At 33.7% G+C, this 27250-nt stretch overlaps 1 protein-coding gene and 1 long non-coding RNA gene across 2 annotated transcripts in view; both read left to right on the top strand.

The window, feature by feature from the left end:
* Positions 1-27250, top strand: part of LOC149784629 (uncharacterized) — a 441350-nt gene that overhangs the window by 388172 nt on the left and 25928 nt on the right. The window lies entirely within an intron of this gene.
* The window catches only part of LOC149784632 (uncharacterized), a 300236-nt gene that overhangs the window by 265960 nt on the left and 7026 nt on the right, over positions 1-27250 (top strand). The window contains exon 16 of the mRNA XM_089932690.1: positions 25095-25607. Within this exon, the coding sequence (XP_089788816.1) occupies positions 25095-25607 (513 nt within the window). The remainder of the gene's footprint in view (positions 1-25094; positions 25608-27250) is intronic.

Genomic DNA, 27250 nt, shown 5'->3' on the forward strand with positions numbered 1-27250 from the left:
AGTGCAGAAGACAGCCAATACATAGTTAAATGTATTCTCGTAAATAACTTTCTTGACCTTTTGTTTTATAACAGAAATTATGAATTGGAGGTGGGTGGTGGAATTTGGGGTATCTTAATTAGGTTTTGTCAAGCCATTATGAATTTATATTTTAACACTGCTTCTAATTGCTGCTTCTAATTATAAAGTAGAATATATTCATGTAATTGATTTATCAGCATGGCTAGGGATAGGGATTAGGTGATGGCGCTAGATATGATAAGTGAGTATTGGCCAACCATTGCACATTTATTTGTGAATTCTGCTTTTATGTGTAAAATTTAAATTGATTCATCTTCACTTATTTGATTAGGAGAACATTTGACTTAGGGGATAGGATTGTAAGGGTGTGTTTTCATTGTAGCAAACAAAAGTTTATAAGTTGTTACAAAATTACATTTCAGATTAATTTACCGAAGTCATACAGAATTGGTGATAATAGTTCCATTAAACTAATGGTTTATAATCATGTAATGCAAGTCTACCTCAAAATAAATTTTTCCTTCATCTACATGTTTTTACATGTATCATGACATTGTCTGAGAAAATATTATTGATGTTCTATCCATGATATCAAATTTATATTGTATGGTCATGGCAATGAATTTCTTCCTTGCACATTATGGGTCTTTTGTGAATGGGCTGACAGTATAATTGTCCAGACAAAGAGCTGAGACTAAATCAGTGAAACTCAGATGGATTATTAAAGAATGTTGACATGGAAGCCTATCATTTTAATGAAAAATCTATGGTTAGGAAATGAGTGAGCAACGTTTGATAATTTCTAAGGAAGACGACCAAATTGTACAAGATTAATGAGTGTGTTAATCATCAGACAACATTTGCAAATATTTTGACAAAGTGGCTTTTAACTAACTATGAGTTTATCATTGTATATATAAAGCATATAAATAATGCTACTTGCCATTCTTATAAAGGAAATATGTTGTCTCTTACTTAATATGGATTGTATTTTCATTCCTAGAAACGTCGTCGTAAACTTGGCCAGAAATATTTAACAGAAATCCGCTCTTTTCTGAGAGACAAACCAACCATCGTTCACTTGATTTTCAAGGACTTTGCCATTGACAACACAGTTGTGGACAGTGAATTGATGGCGTTAAAGAGGAAAATTGTAGAAGTGGCTTCACAGCAGTCATATTGGGGAGAGCAGATACCCACTCGGTGGTTTCTCCTGGAACAGCAGCTGATGAAGCTTAGGGATGCTGGAGTTAAGGTACACATTTAAATGCTTGATTACCAACATTAATGCTGTCTCCATGATACCCATGTATTACTGGTCTTTAATGGCTATTTTGAATTGTCATATTGTTCAAAACAACATTATTTTGGACCCGTATACTTTGTATCCTTTCAGTCCAAAGTGGCTTGCAATTCTCCAAATATAAACCTTATTCGTGATAATCTGTCCATAGCCTCAACTTTTCCAATGCTGTTCAACTTGGCTATAACAAAGAACAGCAACAAAATTCTTGCCAATTTCTTCAGACAAGTGATAAAAACAATCTTGGTCTAGGTCAGTTTTATTGTGTCTGAATTGACAAGCATTTCTAGAAGTCAGTGTCCACCTTTGTACATGCATAAATTAAAATGTCCAGCAAAATCTTTTGATAAAAATTATATCACTATTCAACCAGTAATTGATAATTCATTCTGAATTTATCGAGTTCTTTTAGAGAAGATTATTTTCTGAGTTTCCATGCAGTTATACGGTTTTTCCGAAATCTTTTTGACGTATAGTTTTTATAACATTAGCCAGCTGCTCAAGTGACCTATTGATTAGAGTGTTTTTGTTTTTATTTGTTTTTTTTTAGTAACCCAGTAATAGGTTGACCACTGTGTCGGGGAACCATCCCAGGGTCACCTTACAATCAAACATTTTTTGTTATCAGATAATCTAGGGATAATACATATAATCTACAGAGAAAGTAAAAAAGAAAACACACACACACACACACACACACACACACGCATATACACATGCATATGGCACACAATCTAGGTGACATGGCCTTTGTGATATTACAGTATTTTGTTCCTGTTTACCCTCAAGTCAGAGACAAGTTAAATGTTCATTGTTGAGGTCCATTTTTGAAGAAATTGGTCCTCTTTTTTATTTAACTTATTGATTAGAGTGTGCGTATCGGATGCAGAAGGTCGCGGCTTCAAACGCTGACCGGGTCAACCAAAGACATAAAAGATGGTACTAACAGTTGCCTCACTAGGCGCTCAGCATTACGAGGTTAGTGTTAGGACTTGTCAGTCTCATGTCAGGATAACGTGACTACTACATGTCTGCGGCGTGATGCCCCAGTTCTAGATATCACTATAAATTGCCCCAACGCTACATTAAATAACTATATCACACACACACACCCATTTTATATTAGCCTATAAGCAGAATTCAGAAAAGCTGATTTTGATTAATAATGACCTAATTTTATTAAAGTCTCCATTAATAACAAATTTTAATGGAAATATATGGAACTGGAATGGTATTTTCATGTGTAAGCCAAAGGTAAAATATTGTAATTTTTGATGGGGGATATTTCACGCTAATATGATGGAAATAATGTCCCACAGATCGATCTTCCAAATAGTGCAATCCATTGAGATTTTTTGCAGGCTAGGGGTATAGGTTAAAATCGTTGGAAAGTATTTAGTAGGAAAAAAAATCCTTAGGGATACTAAATCTTGTAATTTATGATTTACTGTCGAGCAAGCAAATATATGTTTTCATGTGGTATTCAGTTCACTTGAGGCTGCTGGAAAGTGTTCTGATGAATTATAAAAGGTTTCATACTTCACTCTATAATTCAGTGCCCTCTACAGAATCCTTATATTCCACTGATACTTGATTCCTACATTTGCCTTATAAGAATGATAGTGGACTGAGGGCACTGAATTATTCATGTGAGACACCTCAGCCGATTCTAGTTCTTTATGTATATCAATCTTCCATAATTGTTTTCTCTATAACTCACCCCTCTTTTGCTTCAAAGAAAGTTTTTGAAAAGATAATTTATTATACTAACTTGGCTTGTTAGTTGTTGGTCAAGACGATTTAAATTTTGCCCATGCTAAATTCATAGACAATAACTGCATTATTTTTTCTTCTCTGTAATTTAGTACAGTTGCAAATGTATACATGGGTAAAAGAACTGCACACTCCATTTTCCTGATTTGAAACATCAAAGCATAATTGTCTACTTCTCCTGACTGCTGGTTCTGTATGGAGAAAGATGCAATGTCTATTGTAGTAGCTTTTTATACTTTATATATGCTGACCAATTTTTTTGGTGAGAACAGAATGTATTTGAAACATCAAAGGTATTAAGCATAAAAAGCAGTTCTTGCTCACAGATTTGAAGCTGAGAATGTATTATTTGTTGATAAAGGTTTCAATGGTACCCAGGTACTTAGGTACCCGCCCATTCATAATTACCCGAGTAATAAAATTAGCTATAGAATACCTGTCTAATCCATGTAAAAAAAATAAAAAAATAGTGATGTTAGAAGCGAGTGAGACACAGAATAATGAGTATGGTCACATAATAACGAGTGTGGTTAAATGCTTATATCACGTGACAGTGATCCATCATATACCTCCTTGTCTGATTTTGTATTTTCGATGTGTGCGACCATTTGGTTATGTATATCAAACAGTCTCCTTATTTTCTATTTATAGTAATTGTACATGATTCCAAGAAAAGAGACGGGTATCTTGAATTTGAAATCATGTGCCACAGATTAATTATAGTTTTATACAGACGTAAGTAGCAGACTAGTCTATATTAAAAAAACAATGACTCCAAATATTAAGTGAAATAGGCTTTATTGCTGTTACTTGTGGATGTTATATGAGTAAAATATGTTAGAGGAGAGGGACTTTTTAAATTAAAGAAGACGTTGCATCAGGAAAAGGACAAATCAGTAGCGCTTTACAAATTTTGAAAGACGAATTTGACAGTGATGTAATACAGCATTCAGTATTTGTGGACTTGTCTTAACGACCTTTCAGCAAAAGTTGAACATACGATGTAGACAAGCTAATGTGAATGTTACTGATAAATAATTTATCATTTTGTTTTGTGTCTGTTTTCTCATTGATCTATTTGGACCAAGCTGATTTATGACAAGAGTTTTAACTAACTCCAGAGCCAGGTCAGTAACAGCAATAAATGTACGTTTTTGATACAGATTTCTTTATTTATGGCATGTAGTATATATATATATATATATATATATATATATATATATATATATATATATATATATATATATATATATATATATATTACACTTTTGCGCTCTGGTTGCGCTTTTTGGACACAGATATTAGCAATAATTATGCTTATACCTCTTATGGGATTGATATGTATGAACCTACAACAAAACAGATCATTTTCACATTTAATTTGACTTCCCTTTGATCGGAACCTGGGTTGCCAATCAGAATGTTTACATGGCTGACTAAAACTTTGACACGTTTATTCATTGAGTAAATGAATGAAATTTAGATTGAATGCGAGTCTTTTAGAATAATAAATTGTAGGTGCTTGTTAACTGAAAGACACACACACACACACACACACACACACACACACACACACATATATATATATATATATATATATATATATATATATATATATATATATATATATATATATATATAATGATGGAAGGAAATTCTAATTTGTTTGATCCTGATTTATAATGTATCAAACATTTCCATTTGGATTTTATATTGACGTCCTGAATTTTCACATTTCCAAATAATAATGAAATAATTGTCTTGAGATAAAGGAAGCACATTTTTTGTTTTCAAAGTTTACAATGAGAATTTAAAGTATTTTATAATGATTCACTGGGTATGTGCATCATACTAAAGAATGAGCATGTTTTATTCGTGAATTACAATTTTCATGCAAATGTATAATGGCAAAATCGCTCATTCTTTTGCTTCTGGGGGAGATTCACCCCCTTAGACACTCAGCCCACATTTTGGTATTTAGTTTTTCCAACTTTTGCCAATGAACGTTTTTACTGGTTATATACTCAAAATTGCAATTTATCTTCAACTGTATCATTGTGTTTTGAGATGTGTGTGTATGTGTGTGTGTGAGTGTGTGACATTTTATAACAGATTCCTGTTTCTGAAATTGGTCAAATTTGTAAACAGAAAACCTAATTCAGTATTTAGTTTGTGTTTCATTTTAAGCTTTGAATATTTTAGACTGTTTGCTGTCTCTTGAATCACCACAGAATTTACTTTTCATCATTTGCTTCAATCATTGTTTTAATCATCAGATGAGGGTTACCTTGAAACTATACTTACACAATCATTCAAAGGTCTAAGTTGACCCAAGATGAAAATGCTAATTGTTGGACATCCAGTATGGCCACCTTAGCCGACATCTTGAAAATGTTATCACTATGACTGAATGGATCTTTCTATCTTCCTGGATGGTTTCACCAGAAGATTTCTTACCATTTCATGTTGTCTCATGATATGAAAAATCTGGGCATTTATCCATCCAATATGACCAAGACAGTTGTCTTTTTGAAAATCTTTGTAACACTTTTCCAAAATGGTAGCTAGGGTCATATCAGCATAATAAGTCTAGTTGGTCTTGAATGTAAATCATGTTTATGTAACATGCAATATAGCCACCATAACAGCCATTGTGAATATATTGTTGATGTTATGTGGAAAGTGATATCAACATGGGGTTTTCACAAGCAAACTTCACATGATATCATGTTGTTCCTATATTGAAAGTATTGCTGCAGGGACTCCCATTATGAGCACCAACTATGCCATCTAAGAATTATATAATTGCAATTCTTTTTGAATCAGTAGTCCTATTAGCATAGGGTTTTAAATGAATGTCTTCTTGTGATGCCTTATTGTTCATAACGGGAAGTCATATTCTTCTTACATCAGTTATAACCCTTACAGCAGCCAACTTGAAAATTTTGTTGTGACTCCTTGTCTTTTTTAATGAGTTTTAGGGTATTGTAAATGGAAGGTGTTACTGGCTTGGGGCTTCCAGAACATTTCTTCTAATGATATTTAGTTTGTCCTAAATGAAAATGGTGCAGATCATACATCCAGTATGGCCATTACAGCTGCTTATTTGAAAATCTTGTTGCTCAAGAATATCACTTAAAAAGAAGAAATGGTCTTATCTTGAATTCTGTAAATACTCATACGGTTGACCTCAGTCCCTTCCAGGAATGTCTTGTTCAATAATTTCATTAACGGAAACATTTTCAGATTTTTTGTTTTTCAATACTTCACAGACAAGCACTTTAGAGAAATTCCATACAGTTGTTACACTAATTGAACATTACAAGGATATGTTGTGATGTGATATCATTCCATGTCAGATTAACTATATTGATGTTCATCCTGATAGACTGAGATTGTATGAAATAATTTGGTCTGCCTTTGGTAAATTGTGTGAGATTTTTATCCTTAATGTGCCACTCATATGCTTTAATACAAACATATTGTTTTGGGAATACTTTTATGAACTGCATAATTTTTAGTCATGCAGTATGAACGGAGTACACAAATAGTCATGCTGATTGTGTGGAATATACATATATTCATGTGATTTATGTGGAGTATGGATATATTCATGCATATTTGTGGTGTATGCACATAGTCACCAAAACTGATACTTCTCTTAATCTACAGTTTGACTAACAAAAACAGTTGCAAAGTCTTTCTACATATCACTTTAAATATACCATTGTGTGTATGTAGTTTTCACAGGAATTCTTTCTGGAGTCAGAATTTTCAGTATGTTGAATATGATTACAGGTGACCGAATCCCAGGCTAGAAATACTTGATTCACTTTATTGTCACGACCATAAATTCTGTCTACATGTATCTGAGACTGTAATACAGTAGAATTGGCAAAATATGTCTTTATCGTAAAGATCACAACCTAATTACTCTGAGTTGATGTTAAAACTTGTACAACTTACAATGATGATAATGAAAAAGTAAATACTGATAATTCCCATACAGATGTATATGTCTATCATCATAAACAACAAAACTCCTCACAACCAAATGATTGACACTAAATTACAAATAATAGTCATTCACAAGTCCTTACGCAAAATTGTTTTCTCTGGTCACTTTATATCACTATAATTAAACATTATTCAAGTCAATCAATCAAATTATATCCTTCAAGTATATCAATCAATCCATCTGATCACTCAGTATCCTTCTGAGTAATCAAATGATTCAATCTGATTATTTCCTTCCAACCAGTCCATGTGATCAACTTATGTCCCTCCAGGTTCTTGAATCAATCCATTACAACAATTTATATCCCTCCAGGAACTCCAATCAATCCATTTGCCTATTTTATATTCATACAGGTTCTCCAATCAATCCATTTGATTATGTTATATCCCACCAGGTACTCCAATCAATCAATCTGATAAATCTATATACCAGTAAATACTCTAGACAATTCAGCTGATCAAATTATATCCATCCTGTTGCACCAATATATCCATCTGATCAATATTTAAATGCAAGGGCCCAGTTTTCATGGGGAAAACACAAGGGTCAATGTTCATGCCATAATTAAAAACTGTTTCATGCCAGGAAATTTTGATATCATCTATATTGCATTTTTAAAATATTATATATTTTGTGGCAATAAATATTATGTTTATTTTCTGCCTGAACATACACATATTTCATTCAGTTTCAGAAGACATAACAGGCCTTGGAAACTAAACCCCTCATACAATATTATGATATACGTTAAGTCATACAGTGAAGTACCTGTATGTATATTAAAATACTATACCTAGCAAGCATATGACACACAACATAATGATAAACATTAAGTCATACAGGGAAGTACCAGTATGTGTATTAAAATTCTATGTCTGGCAAGCACATGACACAAAATAATGATAACTATTAAGCTGTATGGTGAAGTAACAGTGTGTATATTAAACTACAATGTCTGGCAATGCCTGGCAAGCACATGACACAAAACATAATGATAAATATTAAGTTGTACAGTGAAGTACCAGTATGTATATTAAAATACAATGTCCAGGCAGCTACACCACATATACACCATTAAGATATATATGAAGTATCAGTGCATGTATGAAAATACAAATATCCAGGTGCCTACACCACTCATACAACATTGTATTATATTGAGTCATACAGCAAAATACCAATATGTATATCAATGCATGTAAATTGCCACTGCTACTTGATATTTTTTGTCTATTCATTTTCAATCTGGAAGAAAATGATAATATCTTTGATAAAACCATATACAAACATGATGCAACGTAATATATTTTGATATGTTTACTTTTGGCTTCTAGTAATTTTCTGTCAAAATGTTCATATATCAACTATTTATCAGAACAGCTGTCCTGTACCTTCTCGGCCTTCACCGTCACATAAAGCTTCATTTCTAAAACAAGAACAATCCAATGATAGGATTGCTGTTTTAAATTTTGAAATGCCATGATGAAATTTTAAATTACTAAACTACAGTCCATTTTTATTGACAAAATGAAATGCATAACCTATTTATGAGCAGGCTTTAAACTAGAAATGCAGATGCTATTAAAATTTGTAAGAAATTTTGCACAGAACATCGTGTATATCAGTCACAATGCCTTGATTTATCATCATCAATATTTACAATTTGATTATCTGTCACAAATGAGTTGCGTATATAATGTGCGTTTGTTGGTAAGGGGAAAGAAAGTAACGATAATTGAGCAAAATCTTGTATTCTGTTAGGTCATTTATCACTTTTCTTCTGTCAGCTGTATTTAGAACAAAACAAATTTCTTCTTATTGGTATTTTGTTATATGTTGCTGTTGCTGCCTGCCTGATGTATGACACTGTAGCCTGTAGGTGTACACAAGCTCTTCGTGATAAAATAATTATGTCTGACACTGTAGATTGTATGATGCAGTTGTTGTTGGATGTCAAGACGATTTAAATTTTGCCCATGCTAAATTCATAGACAATAACTGCATTATTTTTTCTTCTCTGCAATTTAGTACAGTTGCAAATGTATACATGGGTAAAAGAACTGCACACTCCATTTTCCTGATTTGAAACATCAAAGCATAATTGTCTACTTCTCCTGACTGTTGGATGTCAAATGTCTGACACTATTTCCTGTAGATGTATCATACAGTTGTTGTTGGATGTCTGATGTCTGACACTTTTGCCTGTAGATTGTATGATACAGTTGTTGTTGGATGTCAGATGTCTGACCGTCTTGCCTGTAGCGTACACATGCTGTTAATTATGTATTTCTGATATATGGCATTGTAGCCTGTAGCATACACGAGCTGTTATTGATGGCGGTATGGCATTGTAGACTGTAACATACACATGTAGCATACACATGCTTTTGTTGATGGGTGTTTGATGTCTGACACTGTAACATGTAGAATACATGTGCTGTTATTGATGGAGGTATAGCATTGTAGCCTCTAGCATACACATGCGGTTTCTGATGCATGTCAGATGCTATATTATGTAATACCCACATGCTGCTGTTGATGTCGGACAATGTATTCTGTAGGATCAATGCAGTATACATGACATATAACTGAGGTGATCAACCTAAACTATAAGTTTGTTTGGATATTGGCAAAGTCAAATGTGTTGGATCTGGCATATGTATCCATTTGTTGATGAATGTTGGTAAACTCATCTGTGTTGCATGTGACATAAATGTCCAGTTGTTGATGGATACAGAATCGACAACTGAGCTGATTAAGCCTGGTTGTAAATTCCTTGAATACTGTCAGCATCATCAGGGTACCCAGTGGTATACACATGCAGTGGCTGATGGTTACAGAAAGTACATCACCTCACTTATGTGATCAGGCCTTTTAATAAGTTCACTTGGATAATGGCAGGGTCATTAATGTAACCTCCTACATACATATTCATTGCTGATGAGTGCAGAACTCGTTACTGATGTGATCCAGCTAAACTGTAAGCTAAGTCAGAAATAGGCAAAGTTCAGTGAAGATACCTACATATATCTGAGTATTGGTAAGGTCAAAATAAAATATCCGTATCTAAATGAATATTGGCAAGATCAAACTAGCATGCATATGTTAATATAAATATTGACAAGGTCAATTATCATCATATGTCTTGTCAAGTGGTGGCTACATAATGTAATAACAGTGTCACAAAATGACATTATTAAAGCAGTTGAATATTTTATTCATAAATTATACATACTAAACAAGTGCTTTGTCAACTTGCAATTGCAGGTGGTTTCTCGCAGTACTGTGGAAGAGTTAAACAAGGAAGGTGCTGTCCAAATAAAAGAAAGCGAAGAATTGGATCTCTTTCTTAAATATCTACATGAAACAGGAACAATCATCTACTTCAAGTAAGATTATAAGCCAGGTATCGGTATAATAATGGTATTAATGCTGCAAATACTTGTTTGCAGTAGATTTTCTTATTAGTAGTTTAAGCCATTATTTCCAAACAGGATGTGAAATCACTGATACAGGTATTTCCATCGAACTGTATTAACATTGTGGAGCACATTTATGAAACCTAAATCTCGCCAAAGCTGTAAACCAGAAATAAATCTTTTTACACGTATTTATTCTAGTTGCCTTCATCAGTGCACCATTAATGCTACAGCATTGGACTCAGAATGCTGGAGGACACACAGTACTAATTATACGGAAGAACTGTGAGCCAGTCTAGAAATGGGTGAAGAAATAATAGAGTTTTTACGGGTTTGGTGGTCCATAATTGGTTAATAATGAAAATTAAAATTTTACTAAAACTATCTTTTGAGAGCTTATTCTATATGTACTTAAAAAAATATAGACAAATTTCTACTGATGCAATTTTAACATTCTTACAGGCAAGACTCAGGAGTACTCAATAATGAAAGTAGTACCTGATTCATTTGGTGCAGAATCAATAACGTGTTTCATGCACATGTATGTAAACAAAATGCCGCGGGTCATATGGTGTTCTCCACAAATACGCTTGCACCAAGGTTAGATTTGCATGGAGAATTATAGGTCTCATCATCAGCACCCAGAAATTTTAAGTTATTGAATTTTGAATATGATGATGTTTCCATATGTTTACTATTGGAGTTGAATTAGTACCGTGTGTCCTGGATGCATGGGTTCAAAACCTACCCACGGTCCGCTTAATTGCTCTGCCTCAGTTTACCCATGGGAGAGGCATTTAGTTTTAATTTCTTCAACATGATGTAGCCAATAAAAACTGCCATTAAAATGAAGAAAACTTTGGCATATGAGTAGATAGTAATCTTTTGTATCCATACTGTGAGAAAAAGGATTGTAGTCACTGAGATAAACTAGCTCTTCCAAAATATTTAGACTTCAAAATATCAGAAGAAACAATAAGCAAGTCTTACTTGTATAAGTTTGCATTGAAAACTCGGCTAAAAAATGAGATGATTTGTTTTAGGATGCAAATTAGAGCATCAGAAACTACAGGTGTCCAAGATACAGTAAAATCAAAGTTACCAAGCTCCAGCTCTTCATCAGTAACTCAAATATTCAGGGTCCATAAGCATATGCTGTAGCATAGGAAAGCACAGGTTAGTGAGGTTCAGAGTGTGGTGAACAGTTGGGGTGATGATTGGTGGGATGTTTACAACATCTTGTATACATGAGCATTCAGATCTTCTTGTCCTTCACAAACATTAATTTGATGGACTTTAATATGTATGGTTATTATTCTAAAAGAAGTCAATTAATGTCAATACCTGTGATCAATAATTGAGACTTTGAATACAGACCAATCTACCATGCAGTACTCACAACTTTATGTATAAATATAATTAGAGTTGGTCCCCTTTAAGCAAACACATCCAAATGAAAGCTTTATAATTATCACAGACTGCTAAATCTCAACCCATCAATACCAGTTAAGTTCTCAAGTTAAGGAGTTTAAATGTCACTTACACAACCTGAAAAATTTCAAACATAAACAGCAGCATTATGAAGGTTGCAGACTTTAGATAACATTCTAATGAGGGTCACTCAAATTGCATCCCATCCAAATGAGGTATGTACACATTATATCATATCATAAAGAGGATTATACACTGTATATCCCATCCTCATGATGTTTGTACACTTTATATTCCAATCTAATGAGGGTTGTGCACTTTTTTCCCAATCTAATGTGGGTCGCACATTTTTTGTCCCATCCTAATGCGGGCTACACAATTTATATCCCATTATAATGAGGGCTGCACACTTTATATCCCACTATAATGTGGGTTGCACATTTTATGTCCCATCCTATTGTAGTCAAACATTGCATATATATCATCAAATATAGTAGCTGTTACTATAAACACCAACAAAAGATTAAATGATTTTTCAGAGACTACAGAACAGGACCAACCATGAAAGAAAACACCTTAGGATTGAAAAAAGCAGCAGCACCCCCCCAAAAAAAAAACAAATGACATCTTCTGCTATAATAATGAATGCAGTTTTCAATAGTTGAGTGAAAATATGGTCACTGATGCAATGAAAGAAACATCAGTACCTTTCAACAACTGCTGAAAAACTCCTGAGTAGGACTGGACTATATCTGACAGAAAGCATCCTGGCATGAATATTTTTTACTTGTGAAATACACCACTATAATATATAGACAATCATGTAACAATTTCTTGCTGAATGGCATTGAATTTAATTTGACCATACTTGATAAAAAACATAAATTAATTACCAATTTTTCTTTTAAAAGCGGAGAAGTATTCTTTGATGAGGTCTGTTATGAATTACAGAATTTATGCTGAAGTATCTCCTTTACAGAAAAAAGAAAAATATAGTGTTCTCAAATATGAGCCATAAATTGCAATAACATAGATATACATTAGCAAAATAAAACTTCTTAGGGAATTGAACAATCTCTAGTAATCAAGCTGAAAAATAATGCATCACATAACAAATGTATGAAAATGTAACAACAAATTAAATTAAACTTGACCATCCTTGTTAATTCTGTATCAATCTTTAATTAATATTAGAATAAATAGAAACTATAAATATTCAAATATTAAAGTAAAAAAAATTAACAATGTTTAAAAGATTTTTTATAGAGTTGTAGCCTGACTGTATATTGTTTCATTCATACCTAAGATGGTTATTAATCTCACATGAGATAGGAACATCTGCTACCCTATTAAGGCTGATGAATTGTTATATATCAGAGAAGAATCATTGCTTAATTCCACATCTTATGAATATCATTTTTCAGCATTGAAGTATTGAGAGACAATATTGTGTTGGACCCAAAGTGGTTGATTGATGCCCTGAAACTTCTCATCAATGCTCATCCTAACCTACCAGAAAGCCATGCTGAAAATGGCTCTCAGTCAAACAGCCCTGCTGACAGTAATGCTGCAAATGGCCCTCAGTCAAACAGCCCTGCTGACAGTAATGTTCAAAATGGCCCTCAGTCAAACTACCCTGCTGGCAGTAATGCTGAAAATGGCACTCAGTCAAACTGCCCTGCTGACAGTACTGCTGAAAATGGCCCTCAGTCAAACAGCCCTGCTGATAGTAATGCTGACAATGACCCTCAGTCAAACAGCCCTGCTGACATTGCCATCACACAAAAATGGCTTGACTTCAAGGACAGAGGAATTCTTACCCCAGAGCTTGTTGGTTTGTCCGTTTGTTATATCATATTTATTCATTTCCTCTTGGTTGAAGTCTGATACAAATATTAGTAAATACATATTCTGTTTTATTAGCATATATATTTCATACCAGTGAATGTGTTAAGAAATTTAAACATCTTTGACATGTACGCAATATCAGTGTCATTACTTATTTAATGACGTTAAGGAATACAGTATATGGAGTTCACTTAACCATCTCTGGAGATTAGATAAATTATTTCATAAATGTTATTGCATTAACGTGTTGACTGACTGCATCACCTTGCATAACAACACTTGGAGATCATTTCTGCAAAGAAGAAGTGGAATTCATCTCTGAACCCAAGGTTGTATTTAACAACATTAATAAAGATGCAATTCTCTGTATAACAATTATTGGGCAAAGACAATAATGATAATATCAGACATTATTCAATGGTGTAATTAGTATAGTTTTACATGACCATAATGCCACACCACAAGAAGGCACAATTGTTGCAAATGTAAATATTTCCCAATTAAATATTGCCTATGATTATATGAGTCGTATCAGTAATAATGAGTAATTGATTGGAAGTACATGTGTGTGTTGCACCTGATCAGGTTTGGCTTGTCAAACATTAATACCATTCTTTGACATTATTATTATTAAAAAAAATTAGAATGGACACTCAATATTACCAGGGTGAGAAAAATAACTGAAGCTGACCAACAAATCCAAGATGAAATCTCAGAGAGAACCACACTGCTCAGGAAATACAAATGCATGTGTGTGGTTCCAGACTGTATTTGCATAATTGTTGCAGCAGCCACTGTTGTTGTGATTGTAGTATAAATCATCACTGTGTCAACTAGTAAGAGTAAACCAGTTAGAATTGTTGTCGTAACCGCATCAATAATAACAAGTGTGACTAATGGAGGTGGTAAAATCATCTCATTATGGATGCTTTCATGAAAACCTGTCTATTTTGGTCTTCTCACAACAGTACAAAGAAGTTTCGGTACAATTAGTAAACTGTGATTGATGTTTATCGGTAATAAAATAATTAGCATGGTGGAGATCAAGACTGTCGACAGAAATGGAAAACACCAGTTGGCTTAGTAAATTTACAGTCAGTATTAATCATGGAAATGTTTGCTGTTGTATGTGCATGTGTAGATGCATTTGTGACTTGTCACATTCCAGTCTGAAAGGTGCGTGTTCAGGTTATAATAGTGGCTTAGTTGACTACTGATGTGAGTCAGAGTTTTGACTCTCCTCTTGCATGAATGCCTATTAGTAGCTTTTACTCCTAGGCATGTGTGCATGATGTCATCAGGATGTTTCAAGTCTGTGACCCATAACAATGTAAATAATATGTCATAAATGCATTTAACAGAATATATTAACCTCATATCTCATAATTTATATTTTAGTAGAATGATAAATATAAAACAAGTTTCGTTTGTTTTTTACAGATGCTATCTGGACAAAGGATAAGCATCCACAACTTCACGCCAACAAAGATCACATATTGAGGATAATGGAACAGTTCAATATAATTGCCAAGCCAAGGGCATTTGGTGAGATTGGGGAGAAGGTCAGTTGATATGAATATTCGAGTTTTCTTTTGTGTTATTTGAAATTGTCCTTGTTGTCAGACCCAAAAAGGTTAAATATGAAAAGACATATTTGAATAAGTCCACTCTAGTTGTTTTAATACATATCATAAACAATTTATAACAATCGAAACTAACTGATAAATGATAAGCATGTAAATGCATTTTAAATGAGTTTACTTGAAAATATATTTTTACAACTTATATCGAATCTGGCTAGTTTTAAATGCTGAACCTGTGCTACCCAGTTTTTAATTACAATTTATTAATGGGTGCATTTATAAAATTTGCTATTTTTTGTATTTTGCTATATTGTGGAAGGAGGTTTATTCCTATTGCACCTATATGTAACTCTTGTGGTCTATTGAACTTGAAAGGTGCATGAAGCTGTATGAATGGATATAACTCATTCTGATTAAAGGAGTGAATTCATGCAGTTACATCCCTTGATAATGTTTGATGGTTGCAAAGTAGCACTTCATCAATACCTAATCATTACAGTAGCATATGCTCAACAGAGGGTATAGGTTAAATATAATCTCATAATATTTTTTAATATTTATGCTTATGATCAATAATGAAACATGATTATCAATACATTGAAAGTTAGTTTCTTCGTTTGGATCCTCTATAATGTAGGATTATTAAAACCCTCCACACAATCTTTATTTTCATTATTTTAATTTGGTTAAAGTAATTAAGTTTGGCAGGAAATTTTCATAAACTGTGTTTTGAAACATAAATCCGCATGGATATTCCAGTATTGATTTTGTTTTGTATTTTATATTTTAGCCATTAGTAGAAAGCATGAAAGCAACTTTTAAAATCAGTAAATTCATAAAAATAATGGTTGGGGATGGAATTACAGGCAACTACACTGAACACTAATTGATCAAAAATGTCTAACAATATATTCAGATTGTGGATAATGTGGCAGACATTTTTCTCAATCTCCACTCCATGAAACTGTACAAAATTTGACAACAAAACATAGCATGGAGTCACATAATTGATTAAAATAAGGATGATCTGCTGCTAGTTTCAAAGTTAATACAAGACATATAGACAAATTTAAATGACTTCTCAAAATCTTCAGAAAAAATATGTTCAGACTAGATCGAAAACTATCTAGCTTGAAGGATATTCAGATTTTTTTAAAATGATCTTGTTCCCAAGAAATCTTATGTTCCCAGTAAATTATATTTGCTATTACAAAATGAAATGGAAAACACTTCTCGACAATCACTTGCATAATTTAACTAAACATATATAGGGAGATAGGGCTTTCAGAGTTATTTCAAAAATGCAGATTAACTATTTAATGGCTGTCAGAAATTCTTCTTAAAAACACACGATAGAATTTCACAAATTAAAGAACTCTGACATAAAACGAAATTTGTGGGGCTATGGTATTTCATTATCTATCAATCAGGGAACATGCTACTCAACGCTGTTTTTTTTGTAAGAAGACCCGTACAACATCAATATCAGGGTGTACACCTTACATTGTATTAATGGGATTAAGTGCAAACAATTCCCACTACTTACAATTAAAATTGTACTGTCATTTTTCTGACATGTGAGAAACCTTATCATTCCTGGCACCACAGACACATATTCGTTGCTTACGATACTGACAAATTATATTAACACATTAACCCCTAGCGACGACTTTACGGGGCAGGAGGTAGTAGCCTACTGCCGAGCTCTGTAGCGTCATGGTCATGCATGATGCACTAAAGTGGGTGGTATTATAGAAAGGTAAACGGATGTAGCACTACAATGATACCAAATAATCTGGAATATCCAGTTGCACTACAAAATACAGATAGAAAAGCCTCAATTTTTGGACCCAACTTTTTTTTTACCCAAAATTTGCGTGCAATAAGTCCTTATATCATTAGGCATCTTAATCTCCTTATCTATAACTGTTATGATCTAACATCTTATAGGCACACAAATTTAATTTATCTACTCAAATGAGGCCCACATTAAGCTTTAGAATAAAATGGTCCTGGTGACACAAAAATATGTATATTTGTGTTGGTCAAAACAAGTTTTAAAGGGGATTAACTAGTACTGGGGGAGGGAATTATATATTGTCTTTTATTTTTAAGAGGTGGGAGGTGGATGTTGTCCTGGGGATATTTTGTCTGTACTTGATATTTTTTATAGGTAATCGTCGTGCATGGAATGCTTGTCCTGACGGGCGAAAACGACATTAATCCTAATAGTCATTTATAGGTAAACTACCCTAAGCAACGATAAGAGACACCTCACATCTATAATGGTGTGGCATTGTGTATTATCGTCAGCACCTAAATTGCATGTAGATTAAATCAAAAGCCAATCTTTAATCTACAGTATGCACTATATCTAAGAATGATGCAAGTCACTGCCAGCTATTTTGGACCAGTTTCAACAGGAGTTATTGACGGAATAAACAAGCAACAGTCACATTCAGTCAAATTGCATGATCAACCAACCTCTTCCATACTTTGGAATATTCTTCCTACTGGCTAGACTGCTAGATCCCTGTTACGTCGACAAATCCCTGCATTACATTTGCAGTAATTACAATGCGCTTTCTGTAAGGCAACTACAAAACCAAGATTATTTTTGAAAATATAGAGACGGCTTTTCCGGAAGCTGACTAGGCCAATATATAAGCATGCGCATTACGATCGAAGGTATCGCTGCAGGGGTTAAACCTAGAAGTGGTCAAAATATTTAGCTAATTTGTTGGGGCTATGGTATTTCATTATATATGCTAACGGTGCGAACGTAAAAACGATGATGATCAAAAATAAACTTAAAATCTATTTTAGTGATATAAACATACACGCTACCAACAAAGATATACGTAATAAACATGATGTCACCGAAAGGTTGCACCGCAAATATATATTTTTAAAAAATCAAATTTAAACCTCTAAGCATCCTTTTAAATAAAACTGACTTAAAAATAAGTTTTCACCATATTACTATCTCATTTATATATATCAAGTGGCTAATACAGTTTTATTTTCACATAGATAGTAGAAAATCTTGTCTGCATTTTGGGTGACACTAGATATATCCTTTAGGCGACGGCAGTTGTCAAAAGGTAGCTCGTACGTCCACCAAAGGTCACATTTTGGCTAATATATATATATATATATATATATATATATATATATATATATATATATATATATATATATATATATATATATATATATATATATATATATGTATATATATATATGTATATATATATATATATATATATATATATATATATATATATATATATATATATATATATATATATATATATATATATATATAGGTAGATAGATAGTTTGGAAAATGCATGCTCATATGAATTTCATGTCTTATTGCATTTGCCATGGTGTATACAACGTCTTACTGAGAAGAATTGTTATTTCTACTAATAAGAATTTTTATATATTGTATGTGTGATCCTTTGGTCTTCGAAATGTCAGCGACCATATATAAAGAAACAACACAATCCGATTCTGAGCGTAGATTAAAGCAGTTATGTCCCTTCATAAGTTTGATAGCTTCTAATTAGTGATTCAGAGAGTAGATTAAAGCAGTTCTCCCCCTTAATGAAAGTTTTAACTTCTAAGTCGTATTACAACAAATTGAATCATTTCATTTGAACATGCACATGTGAGGGTTTTGTTTAATACTTTCTGAAATATTCCATGCATTGTTGTTCTTATGATCAATAAGGATCATGATTATCATATTTACAGTTTATTTAACTTTTCAGTTACATAAACAAAAAATAGAGACAGCTGACCTGAAGCTCTTATCCTTACGCTAAGGACTTCTTCAGCACATTGATGTGATCTCTACTGACTGTCAACATCGCTCGATGGAATGGTGAGCGATGTTAACAGGTTGTTCCTGTCCTTGTTCAACGTCGGTTTGTGTGCACTTATGTAAATCAATTCTTTAAATCCCAGCTCGAACCAGGCTTGTTCTCGATCTAGCATTTATACAGAGTTCCAGTTTATAGCATGGCCACGGGCAAACATTTTGGATGTGTCATGATACCTCATACCAGCTTGTTCTTTCCATATCCCCAGTATAGGCATGATGGAACTGACTTTCACCCTCTTCTTTTTCAATAAATACGATAGATAGGTCCACAAATATCTCTCTTATCAGACCTATCCTTGTGGTAAACTAACATTTGTCTTAGGGTTTGGTACGGTTTGAAACTTACATTAATTTTATCTTGTTGGAACATGTGCTTCAGGAATTTAGAAGTCCATTTTACTTATGGTAGGACAATGTTGCCTTTCGAAACTATTCTTCCAGTTGGTCTTCTTTCCATGGCATTGTCATTCAGAATATTGTTACTTTGATCTAATTTTTGTCCTCTTGAGGGCAGCATTGACATGGTCTGGTTTTTGTTTTAAATCTGTTGGATCAGATATGGCAACTTTGGCTATGTGATGTAATGTTCTGACAACCCAAAGTTTCTTGTCTAATGGATGGTATGAGTCAAAATCAAGGTACTGGTCAGTTTGTGTAGGTTTACGATAAACCATAATTTGTATCGTGCCATCATAGTTTCTGACAGTGTTTGTGTCAAGCAATGTTGACAGTCATTAGAGATCACATCAGTCTACTGATAAAGTCCTTAGCATAACGACGAGAGTTATAAGTTAGCTTTCTCTATTGTTTTGTGTATGTAATTGAAACGTTGACACACTTTATCAAATGTGAATATTACTATACAGTTAAGCGTTCACCAAATCATAATTATCAGTATAAATCAATAGAGTTTCATCCCATCTGTTGTGTGTACCTTAACCCTACATTCAGTCTGTACTGTATAATGAAAAATAAATGTTCCTGGATATTCTTTTATTAATGCTATTCAATATTATTGGCACCGATGTTTAGTCATTAGTAGAATATATAAAGATGCCTGTCACAACCAATAAAATGATAAAAGTAATAGCGTGGATGCAGACAGAACTGAGTGTCAGCAGGCACAATAAACCTCTCCCCATTCATAAATAAATGACCGAACAACACTGACATTAAATGACTGAAATGTCTAAATTTATTATCAGATTTTGGGTTGAATTGCAATTAATTCTTTCTAAACAACACTCCATGAAATTTGACTAAATTTGACAAAAGGCAGCCTGGCATGAAGAATCTTATAATTTATTGCAGTGATACTGATCATTCTTAACAATGCCGGACACAGTCCATTGTTGTAGATGTATTGGAATATTTGTACAAAAGATATTTATGATCTTTTATGATAAAAATACTTTCTCTTCTTCTTCTTCTCCTGGGAATTTAGAAATTATTACAAGATATTAAAGCATACAAAATATACAGAAATAATTTGATCATATTGGATACCAAACTCTTGACGTTGAAGAGCATTAATGTTTCATTGATTCTGGTATCCAATCAAAATGTAGATCAGTCAGAAGTTCTTGGAAAAACAGTACAGAATTGGAACATTACAAATAACTTGGCTAGTTGACGTTTTATTAGTTCACAAAAGGATACAAATTAGACATCAGATGTGGTTTTTAGTTATAAAGAATTTTAAACATTTTAGATGTCTCAAACATACTTCACACATTTGAACCAATCTTGACAGACAGAATGCAGTAGGACTTGTATTTGTGTAGTTCACCTGGTCAGAAGGCTGCATGATCGTTATGGTATGGCTTAACAACAGCCATTGTGCGTGGGGTATGATATGTCCATCAACAATTGCTCTTTGAAACTTGTTTTACATAATTTGGTACAGAGCATCCTAGAAAGAATTGTCTTGAGATGTATACAAGTAATGCCAGTCGGTTATTAAATATGTCTGCCATTTAAAATAATTTTTTTTCTAAAGCTTCAAATGACCTGTTCTAAAAGCTACAGAACGTAATTTTGTATGATCAGTTTTGAACAGTGAAGTTTCCACAGTGGATGCTAGTCATATATTATTACCAAACATAGAAAGACCTGTGTCAGCGTTTATTACAGAAATAAAAAAAAAATGTGGCCTAAGGTCCCATCCATTTTGAAACGTTAGGTCATTTAGAAACAAATGGTCAAAAACACCATTAACTGCATCAGTTATATTCATATTTGCAAGAAAATATTCCGTTTACCAGCATTATACGAGATGAATTGGTCCTTGCCGAGTGAGATAATATCATTGTTTCCATGCCCACTAAAATTGTCCACTGTTGACGTCATCATAATTTTAGTTGCAATCGAAATTGTAGGATATATTGTAAAAATCTCGCTTAACAATCACTAATTTAATGTGCAAAATGCTGGAAATATTAATATATATTGGATACAATAATAATTCGATAACTCTAGCACCTGGTATCATTATCAGCTCCTGTTGTGCTTTCCATACTTGGATTTGAGTTCATCATGCCGGAAAAACCATTTCCATCAATAAAGAAGATACGTTGGATATTTGAATCTCTGTTTTTTTTCTTCCCAATAACCTGTTTTGGAAATAAATACAATAGTGCTTTTAATGAAGATTTAATATTGTCTTTTTTGGATATTTTCTTAATGTGATCGTAATTCCTGTCTTATGAGTGATACCCAAAGCTAATCAACATCTGTAAATATATATCTACCATTGCCTACTGCCTTGATGTCTTTGGCAATAAACATACTCTGTTCATTCGCTTTGTACATGTTCAGTTGAATCTAAAATAAACATTAACACCTTTTATTTTATTTTATTTTATTTCTTGGGATCTTTTTGTGAACGGCTTATGATCATTTTAAAGGTAATGCTTTCGTAAAACAAGTGGAGGAAATGGGACATTAGCTGACTTACCATTAAACAAAACTGCCATTCTAAATATAGAAAATTATTACATTATTTCATTATGAAGGCTTCTCAGCAGAATTTAAAAAAATTTTTACCACAAACTTAATTTTAGAGGGAGCAACATTATAAAAAATTTTAGAGAAAATATTTTGCTATGAAGGATATTAAATTATTTAACAGATTCTGTATATCTGCCATCAGAATATAACATTGAAAGAAAGTTGAACAGTGTCCTACTGATGCAAATGTATTGGCTGACTGGTCCTGTATTTGGCGCTTTACTGTATGTCTGCAATGTCAGCAGTCGCAGCCCACTTTGCTACAGAATATGATACGCTATGGCATTTGTGAATATATACACCTTCAAAAGTGTCTTCCTGAACAAATTAGAAAAGAATCCCATACAATCAGTAAAGTATTCAGGCAGGAAGTGATTTCAAATGTGTATTTTAATAATACTCATTTTGCACCAAATGTGGATGCAGTAGTACAAATAGTGAACTGGATTCGCTTCAGAAGCTACAGTAGTTTGCAAAATTTGATGGACTTCTGTCATAAAGGGCATCCTCATTTATACAAAGATGCCAATCTGCCATCAAAATGTGGCCACTGTTGTTAAAACTATGCAAATATTTTCACTATATTTATAGCTTTAAAACTGCAAAATACAATATAACCAAAATTCATAGAAATCATCCTGCAGTATCAGACCTCATATAAAAGTATCATTTTTAACTAAGCAATTTCCAGATTTACAAGGCATCTTTTTTATATTACTTAGATTTATCATATATATTAGTAGCTAAAATAATTATAATGACACCTGCATGAATTTTGGTTTACCCTATTTTGATCCTATGTATAAATTAATGTTACTGTATGGATTAGAGATTGTTTTGCAGTGGTCTCAGGGTATTTTTATGGGACATAGATTATTGGTATGATTTCTTTAGAATATATAAATAGAACATCGCTGGTATGATTTCATCAACATATAAAAATAGAACATCTGCAGTAAAATATATTGTTTGAGTGAAATCCTGCAAATAATTTATTGCTATATTAAAGATGTCTTATCTTTGCGATGCAAACACAGTCTGTGGATTTGTATACTCACTTAAGTCCATTTTGCCATCCACACTCACATTTAAATGAATTATAACATTGTTTTATTCTAATTTTGATACTTAAGTCACCTCAGTTGGAGGGGGGTTGGGGTTGGGAGGAGAATCTCAATCATGCCCCCATTTTGCTATCCATCCACGCACACATTACTCTATTACAGTTTTGACACTATTATCCATCAAAGTTGGAAGTTTTATTTCAGTTGATGGATGGTGACATGCTCACACATAACTAGATGTTGACATCCACACACACACAACTACATACATACTGCTATGGTGGCCTAGTGGTTAGAGCATCCGCCTCTGATGCAGGAAGTCGTGTGTTCGATCCCTGCCCGAGTCATATCAAAGACTTACAGAAATGGTACTAACAGCTTTCTCGCTTGGTTCTCAGCAATACGAGGCTAGTGTTAGGACTAGTCGGCCTGGTATCAGGATAATGTGACTGGGTGGGACATCATAATGCCCCAGTGCTAGACATCACTGACAACTGACGCCCTGCAGACATCGTAGCAATATGACTGAAACAATATTAAAGCTACGTTAAAAATCAAAATCACACACACACACACACACAACTTCACACGCATTGCTTTATTGCAATTTGACACTTTTAAGATCCATCCAAAATTAGAGCTTTTATTTCAGTTTCAGGGGGAATGGTGTTAATGCTTGAAAACAGATCATAATAAACATTATGAAATTCTTTCTTTTTACAACTTTCACTGTATCTGATAAATATGGTGACAAGTTGTTATTGTTTTGCCACAAAATCAATTGCATCTTTTGTTGGACTTTGATTATATTCTGCAGTAAACTTTGGACTTCAGACTGTGTTTTCATTAAACGTCTGTCAGAAAATGGCAATGTCCTTGATGGTACAGTTTACTTAAGCTCATGTGATAAAGACTTATACAACCTATACATGTCATGGTGATCTCTTGTAAGTCAAATGTACATGAAGCATATAATAATATCTTCACTTGTACTGTATTTATATATAGGCTGATGCTTGACATATTGCATTAAACAAAGTATAAGTAATTTAAAACTGGCTCATAAGTCCCATATAAATCAAGCTTATATCATTCTTGTAAGTTGGAATAAGTTATTTTATGAAGGAATAAGCCATCATGATATGGCAAAGGCTTGTGAGGAATACATTGTTCAGCCATATGCTCTTAAAAGGTGGGAATGGGCTGTCGTTCTTGCAAAGATAAACTCAATTTCATGTCACACATCTAACAATAAAACGTCCGTGACCAGTTGTGTTCAGTGGCAGTATATCTTCGTGACCAAAAGTAAAAACAAATACAAGAACTGCAGCCAATATTGTTATCTATCATGGTCACATGTAAAGCATTACTGCACATACCTTGTATTTGCAATCAGGAATATAATTTATCTTAGTCTACCGAGTCCACTTCTGACATGAGCTGATCAGTATTCTGTATAGACATTATTTCAGAAGAGGATTATTTAATGATAATGAATTTCATTTGCAGAAAGTCTCTGTAAAATTATAAAAATAATATGGGGAGGGGTATTCAAATGCTTGAAATGCAAATGATAAAGACTGGAGGCAAAACTACTTCATGAGGTAACATAGAGGAAATGAAAATGCAAGCAATGGATGCAAACATTAAAAGATGTCACATTGTAAGACTTGTGCACATTAAAAATAGACATTACCTATATGAAAATTAAGAATATATATACATTCTTTTAGGTGGAGAACTATTTCCTGACACCTTGTATGCTTCGATTGGAATCTCCTAAAGAGGTTATCTCCCCTGAACAAGATCCCCGCATGGTGAGCACACCAGTCTTGTGTTGTGTCTTTAGAGGGAAATATCTACCCCCTCCCATATTTCACAGGTTAATTGCTGCCTGTGTAACTCGCTGGCCAGTTGCCAAGAAGAAGGAGACATCAGAAAATCTCATTTTCTGTGGCTGCTGTGTTTTTGACATTGGTCTTTTCCACAGATTGACCTTGCACTGTAGGAACCATATTGTTTTTGCAAGAATAACGAGGATGGTGATCGACGAAGTCAAGACTCCTGATGTCAAGCTGTGTACTAGAGTTAGAAAGTTCATTACTCTGAATCTCTCTAAGATTACTTCTTATCTTGGCCAGAACTTACAATACGAGTTGCGTATTCAATCGCCACCACCTCGGAGTGTGTCTGAAGATGGCATGGTTGGTTTTTCCCCACCGATTGAGATGTGGCTTGCAGATGAGGTAAGTTCTTCTTCAACATTACTAAACATAAGGGACATACTATTTTAGTAGGGGCCCCGAGTGGCCGAGTGGTCTAAAGCACTCTCCGTGACAGATCACTGCCATCTCACCTCTGTCTGCGTAGGTTAGAATCTAGGAATCGGCTAACGTGGGTATGTGAGAAAGCTTGCCAATAGCTTCTCGTGGGTCGGTGGTTCTTCCGGGGTTTTTACGGGTTCTTCCTCCACCATTAATACTGGCCACCATGCATAGCCTATCGTGTGCTGAAATATGGCGTTAAACCCAACAACAACAACAGTTACTATTTTAGTATTGCCTTCTCCTAATGTATTGTTCTACTTTATTTTTGTTTAGTTGATGAGCTTACAAAAGCTCAGGTCATAGGTGATGTCTTATTACATCACCAGATCATGTGTAGGAGAAAAGGATCCAATTGGAGAATGTAGTTGTTGTTCTAGGGTTTATCGTCATTTTTTAGCACAAGATAGGCTGTACATGGCGACCAGTATAGCTGGTGGAGGAAGAACCCTGGAAAACCCAGGAAAGAACCACCGACCCAGGAGAATGTAGTAATACATCTGCGGTATGATGCCCAGTGCTAAACATCACTATAAACTGCCACACTGCAGACATGGTAGCGAGATAACTGAAACTTCTTTATACCTACATTAAAAGTCCAAATCTGACACACACACACACACATGCTCAACAAAGTGTTTTGAAGTGTCAACATTTTAGCATTCCATATTGTATTATAAATCATTCACTTTTTGAATGTTATCAATTTATTTTATTTGACTATAATTAATAGGAAACCTAGATTAATGACCTCACTGTTTTATAATAATGTACAAAATTTATAAAAAAGGATGGACATATCTGCATTTACAGGTACATTCTCATTTTTATCTAAAGAATATATAAGGTTTTGCTAGCTTTACTTGTGAAAGACCAGAAGAGTTTATGAAATGTTCTTTCATCTATTGTCCATCTGTCTGTTGGCACATGTTTGCAGTGGTTAATCCTACTTGTAAATTACTTTGATGGTTCATGTGACGTTTTACATGCATATTCATCCCATGGACTGCTTGGACCAAGGTGAAAATGGTACCTCTTGGAAAGCTCCTTCGATAGCCTTGTTGTCACTACATCTAATCGAATAGCCATATTGACATGGAGGTTTCAGGAAATGATTTGATATGATGTCTCATCGACACAAATGAAAATGGTTCCCATGTGATATCCTATATGTCTGCCTTGGCAGCCATTTTAAAATCATTTTGTCACTCTTGCAACTAAATAAATACTATTTTTACACTGAAAGACCATTTTATAATGCTTAGTAGGTACTAAATGAAAAGGGTGCCTTTATAAATGTAAATATGGTTGCTATGGTGACCATCTTGAAAATAATGTTATCCCAACTTCTGAGTGGGCAGTGGTATCGACTTTGGGTTTTCTCTTAGATATTTATTTTCATGTCATGATGTTTATTTGGGCCTTTATCAAGCCGACATCTGAGTAGTTGCCATGGTGGTTTTTGTTGATTTGCGTTTAATGCCATTTTAAAGGACATGATAGGCTATACATGGCAAATGATACATTAATGTCTTTGGTTGAATATGAACCTTGGGAAACCTCGG

The sequence above is a fragment of the Sinohyriopsis cumingii genome, chromosome 14, assembly GCF_028554795.1.
Source record: "Sinohyriopsis cumingii isolate HCF-2022 chromosome 14, ASM2855479v2, whole genome shotgun sequence".
Classification (NCBI taxonomy): Eukaryota; Metazoa; Mollusca; class Bivalvia; order Unionida; family Unionidae; genus Sinohyriopsis; species Sinohyriopsis cumingii.